The sequence below is a fragment of the Calliopsis andreniformis genome, chromosome 4 (assembly GCF_051401765.1).
Source record: "Calliopsis andreniformis isolate RMS-2024a chromosome 4, iyCalAndr_principal, whole genome shotgun sequence".
Classification (NCBI taxonomy): domain Eukaryota; kingdom Metazoa; phylum Arthropoda; class Insecta; order Hymenoptera; family Andrenidae; genus Calliopsis; species Calliopsis andreniformis.
The window spans coordinates 11,676,718-11,690,321 of NC_135065.1; the positions used below are offsets into that span (position 1 = coordinate 11,676,718).

At 42.1% G+C, this 13,604-nt stretch overlaps 1 protein-coding gene across 2 annotated transcripts; it reads right to left on the reverse strand.

The window, feature by feature from the left end:
- Positions 1 to 10,579: 10,579 nt before the first annotated feature.
- On the reverse strand, positions 10,580 to 12,399 carry LOC143178079 (uncharacterized). 2 transcript variants are annotated; one of them, XM_076376522.1, is made up of 6 exons: positions 12,162 to 12,399; positions 12,025 to 12,089; positions 11,755 to 11,940; positions 11,089 to 11,681; positions 10,916 to 11,021; positions 10,580 to 10,842 (listed from the first exon to the last, which is right to left on the reverse strand). In XM_076376522.1, exons 1-6 carry the CDS (start codon positions 12,392 to 12,394, stop codon positions 10,670 to 10,672), a joined length of 1,356 nt encoding a protein of 451 aa, XP_076232637.1. In that variant the 5' UTR covers positions 12,395 to 12,399; the 3' UTR covers positions 10,580 to 10,669. The 2 variants fall into 2 exon arrangements, with proteins under 2 accessions (XP_076232637.1, XP_076232636.1); XM_076376521.1 differs by having other exon boundaries at positions 11,755 to 12,089.
- Positions 12,400 to 13,604: the final 1,205 nt, after the last annotated feature.

The following is a 13,604-nucleotide window of genomic DNA, read 5'->3' on the forward strand; positions in this document are numbered from 1 at the left end:
ATAGAGATATTAGTTAGTAATAGAGAAAAATGCATTTGAGTCATGTCTGACTACTGACTTTTTCTACTGAAAAATACTACTACTGTTCTACTTTATGCCCGAGTATTCTCCTTGGCATTTGGTCAAAATTTTCATTCAATTTTCTCAAAAATGGGATCTTATTTACTAGAGTAAGCATATTTTTATGGCGTACCATTGGTTCTGGAGCAGCCTTATAACGCAGAACTGTGTAATGTAATAAACTCCAACACGTGAACGTTTTCTTCGTGGGATTCGGAGACGCGTATACTCAAGCGTACGTGTCTGTCTATATTCGATCAATCGCAGCTTCAATTCAAGCGGATGATAGAACAACACATATGCTCTGTTCCGAGAAAAACAATTTCAGAAATACAGCTTAAGTATTTTTAACGTCGCTTTAACGGATCATGACATTTCGCGGGAACAATCCAAGCGATGAGAAATATTGAATGGCTTTTATTCTCGACGTCCCTGAGATGCAACTTCCACTCGTCTCCAGTTGCAAATTTTGAATTCAAGCGGACTGGAAAAGAGATCTCTGACAAACCACTTCGCTCTCAATTTTCATTCCCCAGACCAGCGAGACCTGTCGTAATATACATTGATCACGTGAGCCGACTTTTCGTCGGACGGGAGGGAGTTTGATAAGGGCGCAACAAAGGACTCTGGTTACAAGGTGCACGTGAAACAGCGATTTCCGGGGAACGAATGGAACCGTAGCTCTCTCAGAAAAAACGATCTGCGCGAGTGAAACTCCCACTGGCGGAATTAATTTTGGCAGAGGGGCCGTCGACGAGAAATGTGGAGACCCATGCGAGAAATTCTTCAAACTGTAATAAGAGAAATAAAGTGGCGGTGGTGAAAGCAGAGAAACGTAAAAGAATCTGTCTAAAAGCAGAACAAGAAATGGTATCCTATTACTTGGCACAGTTTATCTACTCTCTAACAAATATAACAGCTACTTTTGGATTATAAGAAGCTTACACTCGATCAGGGTTCGTGAAAATTTACAGGGAAAATGATCTGCTTCACTCTACAAGTATTTCGCTAGTTATAGAAGCGGCTAGGCAGACGTAACTTAGTCCTTCTCTCGTAACGCCGAATTGATGGTTATAATTATGATGTTACGTGTCGAAACGATCGATCAGAATCGCAACTCGAATGTTTAGCGAAGCTGATCAGACTACAGTTTTCGAGCAACGAGTATTCTTCTTTTCTCGATCCCAGTGAATCACTTGCGACCCTAGTTGGTTGAAAGAAAAGACAAACATCTGTTGAACCATCTGACCGACTTCGCGTCGAGGAACTCTGCGCTGATTGATATTCTAGAAGCGCACTGTTGTTGACACGAGGTTATTAGACGCCGAGCGAGTTACCTTCGTCTTGCGAGTCTCTTGGCTAACGATCGATCCAATCAAATGGATCGCCTGTCCCGGTGATGAATGAAGTCTCCGTTGATGAATCCACGAGCCAACAAGAAAGTCGCGTTTCATTCCTTTTCTTAAGGCAGCAGAAGGAACGAAGGTGACTTCCTCTTGGGGTGCATTATGGAACAGTGGCTGCGCTCATTCTGCGGACTTCGCGCTTTAGGGATTCAATTTTTTTGTTTCAAGGATCGCCTCTGAGCTCGAGGGCGGTGGCAGCTTGAAATTCTATCGTGGGAATTCGATCTTTAACTCTGACATCTTTGCACGGTTGTTTTTGACTTCTAGTCAAGGGAGGGGTTGATTCATTTTTTGCAAGGCCATTTGAGAGGATGTCGCGTAGGAGGACTCCTTTTCCAGTTGATGATCGATGCATTACCCTTGATTAATTGGAGGCGACAGAGTGACCCACTTGATGAATATTTACTTGACCATAATAGAGCGTTGATAGAGGATAGACCGCCCCTCCTGAGAGCGCTGTTCTTTTAAGGATAGGCACTTATAGAAAATTGCGAATTGGCTGGAGGACATATCGGATGACTATTGTAAATAATTATCGATTACTTATATCACACTGAACTTTCAATTCTTTTTAAGAATCCATCTTCACATGTCAGCTAGAGCTAGATTAATCTAGAAATGAATAACTCTATCACTCCAATATTTCAACCACGAACTGTATCCCCAAAGATCCAATTCCACCAGTTATATAAATTCATCTGGAAGTCAATATTTAGATAGTTAGAATTCTATCGATCTCCCAATTTTAGAGCCTTCAATTTTCCCCAAGAATTCCACAGCACGCGTCGCGTAGATTAATCCCAGAGCGAAACACCAGAAAAGTCCATCATACACACACGACGTCGCGCATCCGACGACGCGGGAAACGCGCGGCATTCGAGGAAGCGTGTCCACGGGTAATAGCGTGAAAAAAATCGCGCGACAGGGGCTCGTATGCATAGCATAGCGCCGCAAGTACAATAACAAACGACCCAGAAAAACGACAGCAAAAGAAAGCTGAATGATGACCGAGCACCGTGCATGTTCCCGTGCAATCCTGCCAGCGATGAAAAGATGTATCGGACTCGAGGAACAAGGTCGAAGTTATTCCCCTCGTACTCTCCTGCATTTGCATATTAACGAAGAACAAGCCACCCCGTGTATCGAATCGCGATGAATGATGCAAAAGCAGAATTACAATTTCCACCTGGAGTTTAATATTTGCTGAAAAAAACCAATTGTAACAAGAGGCTGTCGCTGCACGAAGCCTCGACGCTCGTATTTTCCCAGACCAGTTTTCCAAGCCAATATTTACCTAAAAAAAATTCTGCTTTCCAAGCTCGCGCAAGCTTCGTACTTACAGTCGCTCCCTTGTCTCGATTTCCAGTCTCTGGCGAGATCTCTGTTTCGATCGGACAAATAGACGCGGAAAATCCTGTGGCGATGTGCACGTGGAGCCCCACGAGTCAATATACCCTGACGAAATTGGGGAGGCGAGGAAGGGTCGACTGTCCTCTCCAACCATCTCGAGGAATGAAGAATTTCGTCGAAGCGACAGCTCTCTGATATCGATCACGCGTAGCGACGACGGCTCGCTTATAAATAAATTTTGTCAGCGATGACGGGAGGCTTCAGAAGCTAGTTACCCCATACAATATTTATGCCGCGAGCGCTGTAAAACGCTCGACCATAAGGGCATGAATTATTCACGCGCGTATTTCTTCGCAGCCAGCATAATTTCCGCGAGACGTCGCGCGTCGAGTAAATAAACGTGTTGTCTCTGCGCTTCGGGCCTCGTTCTTCGGTGTCACGCATCGAAGGCTCGCTGGCGTTTTTAGCCTCGGTCCCATAAACGACGTGTGGTCGAAGTCACGCGCGAGATCAAAACGGAACGCGGTTTACGAGCTCGCGGAGGCTTTCAGCGCCTACTGACGGGGTGCATTAAAGTGGAGGCGTTAACAAGGTGGAAAAATTATGGGTCCCAGTGGGCTCTCCAATGTCATCTCGAATGTACACCAGTACGACGGTCCTTAGACCTTTTTTTCTCTAAATCTCCCGCGAAATTTGAGTTTCAGCCACGTTTAAAGTTCCTCTGACTTCTATTTTCAAAGTAGTGTAACCCTGTTATTAATCATTCACTCTTACCTTCTGTCTCTTAGGTCCTCGCTGCTAGCGTGGATCCCCCGCGTGGCATCCTCTCCTCGAACAGCTCTAAAGAAGCAGAAAGCTCGTCGAGGGCTCGCGTGGCGGCAAACAGTGTCACGTGCACAAAGGGTAGACGCGTCACGGCGTTTTGGGCCGAAATCGGCGTGCACGGGGAGGCAGCGACGAGAGGAGCCGTGTCGTCGCGACGTATGGACGCGCACTGCTCGAGAGACGCGGCACGATCGCTGGGCGTCGCGACGACGACAACGAACACCACCACGACGGCCACGACGCCGACGTCGGCGTGTGCTACTAGCGGTTGGTGGTCCAGGGACGTACGCCAGCTGCGCAGGCGCCCCGACGACTCTTCAACGCTGCCCGTCCGATTAAATTAAAGCCAGACTCTTGCCTTTTCTTCTCGCCGCCACCCCCGAGCCGTCCCTTGTCAGGAATCGTTCTACTGGTGGGATTTCGAAGGTACGTGGCAAAATTTCTGTTCTTGCACGAGAGGTTAGTGATTCTTGGAGTTTCTTCTATTGTCAGCTGTTTTCTTTTTTATTTAATCAACCAGCAATTGGAATTAAGAATTCCATGGGCCGATTTAATGTCTTAGGCTCCTTAAGGGTCTTTGGTTGGCGTGATGAGGTTTCTTTCACTGAGAGAGCCTTCGAAACCTTATTTTAAGTCGATTGAAAAGTGTGTTTTTAATCTCCTAGAATGATCTTATTCTCAGGGAAACAGTAATTATGCAGAATTAGCTACAGGTGGGAGATAATATAAGGGATCTAGACACCAAATTAGGTGAAAACTAAGTGTCATTTTTTGCGTAATCAGCGGAAGAAATTATGTGTTTAGAAAGTGTATGATTCTTGGTTGCACTTTGATCCCACGATCAAGGGTCAACTGGGGTGGGGAAGCACTGAACGAGGGATTAATCATCCCGCTGAGCGAATAAATTCCAAGAGAAATAACCAGGTGGTTGTTGGGATAAATCGTTGGTAGGAGTTCCTCCTATTTCCGGGATACACGCAACCGCGACTGGCGAATTAATTTTCTGTGCTTAAAAAGATTCTGAAAAAATGGTTACTCGTAAAGCAATACTATATTACTTAGGTACGTGGGCTACAATGTTATTATCCTTCGTCATGGCTCCAATATTATTCCTGACTTCGTACAAAAAGTGGGCGACATAAGTTCGAAATATCTGTCATAAAGTTCGATTCTTTATCACGTCTGGACAGTTTTATCTTCGGTTCCAAGACATCAAAAGATGACTCATCCATCCTCTCCGTCGAAAAATCGAAAGACGGACACAGTTACACCCCTGCCATAGTATGTCGTACAAGAATTTACATAAGGCACGTTCGACTCGACGTTAGGGGAGCAATCGTGCCACTGAAATTTTCGATAACTCGAATAGCCAGCGGGAATATTGTTCTCTCGTAACTCGAAACTGTTGCGCGACCCCTCGACGAAAGACACTTCGCATGAAAGTTGCAACGATCCAGGAACTACCTGCTGGACGCTTATGCAGTTTACCAAAGAGCCTCGGAATACTTCCAGCTGTCCAATGTCAGCTGAAACTGGAGCGTATTTTATAAAATACTAGTCTTCAATTCTGTATTGTACAAAAACAATAAACGAAAGCACAGAACTCGGAGGCATCGAATCGCGCGTCCCAATTTCGAACTGTAACGAGAGCGTGTGCTATTGCGCTTGATGGCTCGACAAAAGGCACGGCGACTCGTTGCACAGGTGTGTTCCGCTGAAAGTAATTAACGAGCGATCCGTAATCCAGCGTTACTCGCGGCCATTTATCCTCAGCTCAAAGCCACTCGGAGAACCGAATTCTTGCGGGTCACACTGACGCCGATAAAATTAGCCGCCCTCATCCATTGGGTCCGGTAATAAAGTTGCGCGATTTAATGGGTCGTTAAATTAGATTTACTCTTGAGAGGCTACCATTGAAGCGACGGTGTTAAATAAATAGACCGACGAACGGCGGACGCCGCTGCGGTAACGACGATCCACGCGTTTACAGCTCTCTTTCGCTGCCCTCTGAATCGATCGTCGCGAGACGGTTTTCGGGAGAGCCGCAAGGAATGACAAACTCGAAACGTACACCGTTGAAATCCAATTACACGTGCAATAAAAGACAGGGAAAAAATGGAACGCCCGACGATCCTGACGTAACTGCGGGAGCAGAATTCTGCTGCAAGCGGAATAAGAATCTGCTCGTCGTCTTGGAATACCTCGAACAGAGATTCTCTTGGATGATATACGACGATCGCCAGGCGGATGGTTCAGAATGATTCAAGATCCCTGAGTCCCCTGACCCAAGATTCAAAGATTGGAGACTCGGCGGGCGTTAGTTTATCTCTGTCCCTTGCGTCCGCAATTATTCATCGGCAACTGAATGAGAACTTCATCGCACCCTTCCTTGCATAACTATGAGAAGCTCAGGTATTGCCTCGTTTTAGGAATCGATTTTTCTTCGACTTCGCTATTCCTTGAATCCTTTTAATCTTCTCAAAGTCTCTCGCCACTTTCGGTGTCCAAAGAACAGAGCTCAGAGAAAAGCTGTATCGTGGCATTCTTGGAAATCGTTCCGCAATAGTAGAGCCACAAGTTTCTCGCGTCGCGCTGTGCGTTGACCTATACTACTGGCAGCGCTCACAGCGTGTGATTCTGTTTTCGCTAGGCAGATTCACTGGACGATTTCGTCGCTTCTGGACGACGTGACCTCTATATGTTATTCCACGCGTCGTCATAAATCTGTTTTCCCCCGAAATATTTCCGTAGACAAACACGGAATGCGGCGAGCGGCAGATTTATCAGGGCGTCTTTTCGATAAACATCGCCGAATGGAACTGGCGTGCAAACACGCGTCAGAGTGTCTCTTGATCGTAAAAAGAGTGGATCTATTGGGACGACATTTCTTATTCGTTAATAAATTCTTTGCAAGCAAAGTATTTATAGAGGCGACCCTGTGAGCTAGGGTTCGACTATCGATTCGATGCTTCCCTCGTCTAAGATCAATCGTCTCTTTGGAATAAGGTCGTTCTTAAAACAACTTTCGTCAGGGCGATTTGAGGCGATATAAACAACGTGTTCGTTTCATCGGCGAAAGTGATACTGATGGATGGGCATTACCGATAAGCATAAGCGCGGCGTGAAGTGTCAATAACGTTTTACAGTAATATTCGCTTCGATTTATGGGGCACTTGGGCATCTTTATGCTGCTTTCCTGGGGCAACATTACCTCCCTTTCGCTCCACGCTTTCGCGAAATTTATAAGGGGCCAAGTCACCGGAGCGAAGAAGAACGCTGGGACACAATCCTGACCAGGATAAGTAATGCAATCTTCTTGGAAGTTTAGCTCGGTGGAATGACTTTTTTCAGCGGGTATTTATCATTTGTCAAGGATTTTCTGGTAGTTCGTTACCCTTATGGCGCAAAACTCTTTCGGTTTGCTTCAAGTCTTCTACAATCTAATGTTTCTTCTGACAAATCTGAGTTCCTGTTTTTATACTGACACAGAGACCTAGTTCTGTAATATGTACACAGATCTGTAATATGTTTGTCCTCAAGATTATACTGTAATGAGATGACTTCTGAAAAAGTAGAAAGTAGTGGATTTCCACTACTCGAAAGTAGTAGAAATATTCATGGAGGAGAATCCAGTCAAATTAAGCTTCGATCGAGACTCTTGAATAGCTTTAATTACCTCGTGAATAACGATTCATGTAGAATAATTCACTGGTGAGCGCTCTACATGCTAAATCCCTCCGAAAGTGTAACTCAACCCCGGATTGTACTTCTATTCCTAACAATTATTGGAAAATGGTGAAGCTCGAGTTCTACTTAATCGTACAGTGGATATTGCATTGCTGGTTTATGCAATTTCAGAAACGAACGTCCTATTGCAGAATAGTAACTGATTGCTGCATTTGTTTCAGACCTTCATTGTATTATAATTACGTTTACGTCCCTTTTAATCATAATTTCATCTAAAATAGTTAAAGTCGCTTTGTCTTTAATCCCAAAGAAATAATTCAAATTAATAATAAAAAGGCTCAGAGTAGATACAAGGTTACAGATCCGAAGTTCGGGGTCACGCTACTGTGACACACTTTTCCGCCAATCGAGGGTGAATAATTTACCCTTGCAAAAGGTGAATTCATCGTCTTCCACGAAAGGATTCAAGAGACCGAGTCCAGCCGCGGATTTACTTTCGCGCTTTATCTTCTGAATAATTCACGCATGGATTACTGTTACTTGGCCAGCGCGATCACGAATTCACGTTAGCTATTCGCGACGATCGTTCCGTCGCGACGCGTCGAATATTCCTCGCGCCGTCGCGAGCACAGGAAGCCACGATAACCGTGACAAGGGTCGGAACTTCGTCTAGAATTAATCCAGACTCAGGTTACGTTGATGGCGCAAATGAATGATCGAAAGACGGGAAATACGATCGCGTCGATACGTCGAACCGTAGGTATACATCCGCCACTCATCGCGTTCTCGTTACTGCGAACGTTGCAGTCGGAAATGTCGTCTATCTGGGAAATTATCGATAGCTATAGCACCAGGGGCTGACATTCAGCTCGAGTGCGAGACTAAAACTAGGGAAACGAAGTTTCTGAGTTTCATAAGTGGTACTTTCGTGATCCATATGCTCCTTAGGATTAACAACTCTGGTTCTCAATCGTAGTGTTAATCCTAATGGCACCAAGGTAGTGTCAAAGCCTAAATACAGAAATTCGGTAATTGAAAATCGACTCTGATATGGTGGGGTTAGCAAGAGGAAGGACTTGCGTAGAACCTACCTTCATAAATTTGATTGTTATTCGGCAGCGTAGAACGTCAAGAGTTAAGCAAAGGTGAATCCGATTAATTTCCCTCATTTTATTCGGCACAAGCTAAATGAAGCATTCAAGCCAGATGAACGGGGAAAGGGAGGGATAAGTGGACATGACACGATGAAATAGTTCGGCAATCAACGAATTCGAGAAAATCATGGGGTCAGAAAGCGAGGGAGGAGAGAAATGTGGCAGAAGTTCCACGGGCTAATTATGTAGGAGTTCATTTCGGCTCGACCTTTGATCGGTCGATTACGAGGGACAAAGGACGTCTGGCATGGTAGCTGGGTAAAGGCACATCGAGTCTAGAATGCAGAGGGATGCCACAACTTTGTCAGGGAATGATTATTAATCGCACGTCCTAATGCGTGTCTCCCACCAGAGCGAACCGCAAACTCGTGATGATTTCTGTCAATGCCAATTACTTGGGCCATTTGCTGCTTCAAGGATTTATCCTCATTGTAATGATGCGTCTACGTTCAACCTGGTGTATTTAGAATGACGAAATAAATTTAATTATAGGGTAATATATTTTTCTGAATTTGAGTACTTTGCATTCTTCAAATTTGAATAAAAATTTGAAGTATTAGGAGGAAACTAAGAATGTCATTACATAATGAAATAGAGGAGACTCGTGTCTCAGGTGTGCCTGAAACTTTTACCTATATTCTGGGTCAACAAGTTCACCAGCAATAAAGATAGTACATATATAGAGTCCAAGCACCCGTTTTGCAGTTTTTTTCATAATGGTAGTTGAATAAAATGTCGATTCGTGGGTATCCTGCAATAAAGTTCGTAATAATGAAACCGTGTTCAACATAGCGAGAATATTAATTGAACAATGAAGCTCGTTTTAACGAGCAGGTAAAGCGAAATTTCAAACCGTTTCATTAATTTTTCGCTGGACATAGCCTCGAGCAGGGCACTGCAAAGACGTACGCAGCACGTATAACATTGCGATTACGGACATGCATATTTTAAAAGAAATGTGAATATAAAGAGGAAAGCTTAGGACAGAGCCAAAGAAATTCGTACTGAACAACGGTGTACGTGTGCTCTGAAAAGAAACAGTTTTTTAAATTTCATTTTCACGAGTATCAGACGCATAAGCTTGGAAAGCTGGCTTCCCTCTTTTCTTTTACACTCTTCCATCTGGTTTAATTTATCCTCATCCTTGCCTGTCGTTCGTGCAAGTAGAATTTTATATTCGAGAGTGAAAAAGATGAATAAGGAAATTCTCCTCTTATATTTTTTTATTTATAGATTTTTAAGATACTTGCATGTACAGATATAATGCACTTTCGAGAAAAAAAAATTATAATTTCATTAATGTCGTCCTATGTTCTGATAAAAATCAATCAAATATTTTAATCTTTTTTTTCTTTTCTTTTCTCATCCTTTTATATAGTTGCAATAATCATTTTTCTTAAAAAAACACAGTTAATTGAATTAGTAATGAAGTATACGTACATTCAAATTTCGCGCGATTCTCTAGTAGCGAGGTGAAGCGACATTTTAAAATACTTGAATTTGATTGGCGCAACCAGATTGGGTCCAGCCAATCAGAAGAAAGCCGCAAAGCGGTGGCGCTCTTAAATCTCTCTGACGTTTATTTCATCCCGGCTTTTCAAACGTAAGGATGTCAGTGATAAAAGTGGTTCAAAGAAGTAAAATTCAGTTGGAAGTGGATGACACAGCGAGTTCTAAGAGAAAGAAAAGATGACAACTAAAACGTGAGTGTATTTTCGACATTTTATATGCTAATTTTAAGTATTAAATTTGTATATTCCAACAATGTTCGTCAACGTAGCTCAGACCAATTCCTTAGCTATAGGAATCTTATGCAAAAGGGGTTCACATAAGTGAATTCAAGTCTCAATAAAAATTTCACGTACCTTTAACGCATAATAAATACCGATTTTCTAATCATTATCGTTCAATTTCGCGTGAACTATTATGTTCAAGTAAAATTTCGTGGACGTTCTTCCAGTGTAAAATAAAATTTTATCGAATTGGTTAACGATTTTGCAATAATTCTTAATCGCTTATTGTGGCATACGAGTTTCTGCTGGAAAGGTATTGTCAGGATTTATATTATCAAAATTATCGCATATAATTATTGTTAAAAAGGCGATATAGTTTATTTTCATTTTATTTTCACCAAGTAAAAAAAAATAGTGTCAAAATATGCATGTCTAATGTTCAAATATAATATAATTAATCAGTAACATTAATTGGAGTTGACACTCTGTCTGGATCACATTTGCATATGTGTCTAGGTTCCAAAAGTTGTGAAATGTCTAGAGTAATTGTACTGTTTTTCTTTTGATCTTCTGCATTTGTTTCAACTGTAAATTTTCCAATTGGTTCTTGAACCTCAGATGCACCTTCTGTATTAATCAGAAAGAAAATAATATTATAGTTTAATTTTTAGTTACTATAAAAAGAACAAAAATTACTTACGTAATATCCTGAAAGTATATATTCTGCCTTCCCCACAGCATGAAATTACCTCTCCCACAATAAACTTTGATACTTGCGGTGTATAATCTGTTCCAATTTTTAGCATCTAAAATCAAATTTGTAAAAATACAAAAATAATTGACCATTTAGACCTGTAGAATAGAATAATTTACCTTAAAAGCTATTACATCCTTAAGTTGTGGTTTTGTTGACATCACTGGACATGCTTCCAGATCTTCTTCAGGTAATTCATTTCCATCCTGTAACTGTTTAGTGATTGGAATACCTGTCTTTATAATTTCTAATGACATATTCAGTCGAAGCTCCTCATCCGATGAATTTTCAATTTTAATTTCTTCTTGTATTTCTGAACGTGCAAAAGTAACTGGTTCAGACATTTGACCCAATGATAATAAATTTGCAAGCTCTTTAGGGGGGTTTGTTTTATCATAAGTTCCATTCACAGTTTTTGACTGAATCGGTTTTGTCACTGTATCTTCATCAAAATCAACAGGTTCAAAATGTATATGTTTACCAGAAGAAACTAGTAAAGAATTAACAATCTTGGGTTTTCTTGAAATATTTTCTTCTACTCCAACAGCTTCTTTAGTTCCTTGAGTTTTATTTTTCTTACGTGATCTTACTCTTTTCCTTTTTGATCTTTCTGCTGCGGAAACATCTCCCATTAAACTTGTATTTTTACTTTTTGATGCACTTATATTTCCTTCATCCTCTGTTACTTCACACATGCTGGTTTCCAAAGAATCTAAAAACAAAAACTATCAAAATTATTTTCTTCAAAGACAGAAGAGAATTTTAGCTTAATGAAATAATCTAACCATTCATTGATTTGCTTAATGATTCTTTAAGTACATCTAATGTACCCGGTAGCTTCTTTTTCACTGACGTATGTTGTTGGATTTTCTGAACTGGCACATCCTGAATCTTCTTCTGACTTGGCATGTCTTGTACATTTTTCTGAACTGTTGTACTCTGTGAGCTGTTTTTGACTGCTACTTCATTCACTTTTGCACAACGGTAATTACTTTGAAAATCCTTACATTTAATAGAAGTGTTAGTTCCTTTAGACTCTGAAAGACTGTACTTACAGTTTGGTAATATAGTGTTTTCAGGATATTGTATCCTACTCTGCAATCCAGATCCAGGAGAAACTCTAAAACATTATAGAAAAGAAATTATTATCTTATCCATATTGTCATTAATAGTATGCTAAAAGAAGTCTTACAAAATCGTTTCATCTTCTTTAAGAATACGAATATCCTCAGTAGCCGGTAGATATTCTGTATCATTTAATAGCAAGTGGAATGGTTCTTCAATATTAAACGTTCTCGTAATATGTTTCTTCAAGTGAGATATCTGCAACATTTTCGGTCCCTCAATAAAAGTCCAACAGAATCGTCGAACATCTTTAAAATAATGTCTCAGATCGAGCTTTACACGAAAATTGGAACGGCACATGTCCACTGTCGAGGTTACATGTATGTTTACAAATGTTATAAAGAGCCGGTAGCAGAAGTTTTTGGTTTCTAAGTATGTGACGAGTGGCGTACTCTTTAATCAATAAATAGGTCTCGGTAGATGATAAAGCATTTTCCTGTTATACCCAACTTTATCAATCGAGTTTAAAATAAGAATACAGCGCTGCGAGTAGTAGGAATTACAATTAGGTGTTATTAGATGTGAAATTACAATACTGTATGTAGCTAAAGAAAAATGCCCAAGGATGCCCAAGGATGCCCAAGGATGCCCAAGGATGCCCAAGGATGCCCAAGGATGCCCAAGGATGCCCAAGGATGCCCAAGGATGCCCAAGGATGCCCAAGGATGCCCAAGGATGCCCAAGGATGCCCAAGGATGCCCAAGGATGCCCAAGGATGCCCAAGGATGCCCAAGGATGCCCAAGGATGCCCAAGGATGCCCAAGGATGCCCAAGGATGCCCAAGGTTGCCCAAGGATGCCCAAGGATGCCCAAGGATGCCCAAGGATGCCCAAGGATGCCCAAGGATGCCCAAGGATGCCCAAGGATGCCCAAGGATGCCCAAGGATGCCCAAGGATGCCCAAGGATGCCCAAGGATGCCCAAGGATGCCCAAGGATGCCCAAGGATGCCCAAGGATGCCCAAGGATGCCCAAGGATGCCCAAGGATGCCCAAGGATGCCCAAGGATGCCCAAGGATGCCCAAGGATGCCCAAGGATGCCCAAGGATGCCCAAGGATGCCCAAGGATGCCCAAGGATGCCCAAGGATGCCCAAGGATGCCCAAGGATGCCCAAGGATGCCCAAGGATGCCCAAGGATGTCCAGGAACCAGGAGCACCTCCAGGATCCCAAGGAGGATCCGCACCCGCCGGAGGATCCGCGGTAAGTGAGACACTCGTGCTCTTGCAGCGGTATTTATAAAGTTTCGAGAGAGATGAGGAACCAATTAGAGAAATTCTTCGGTTGATTAGAATTTTGAGATTGATCTAACGAACAATATTTTGCGAAAAATTGATATTTTCTATAAAATAATCATTTCTGCGACAATTTCTGGTACATGTATTATTAATAACAATCACACACAATGTGCACTTATGCAAATTATTGATATTTGTAATTGTTAGTTAACGAATATGGAAGTTATTAAATTTTTGTACATTATTCTTCGTTCGATTAATCTCGCAATTCCCAC

What these genes read in the sequence shown, in the direction of transcription:
- LOC143178079 (XM_076376521.1), bottom strand. Translation starts at nt 12,394, where the DNA reads ATGTGCCGTTCCAATTTTCGTGTAAAGCTCGATCTGAGACATTATTTT. An exon ending in ATTAAGCAAATCAATGAATG is followed by an intron (nt 11,682 to 11,754) that starts GTTAGATTATTT and finishes TTTTGTTTTTAG; the next exon opens with ATTCTTTGGAAACCAGCATG. An exon ending in AGGATGTAATAGCTTTTAAG is followed by an intron (nt 11,022 to 11,088) that starts GTAAATTATTCT and finishes ATTTGATTTTAG; the next exon opens with ATGCTAAAAATTGGAACAGA.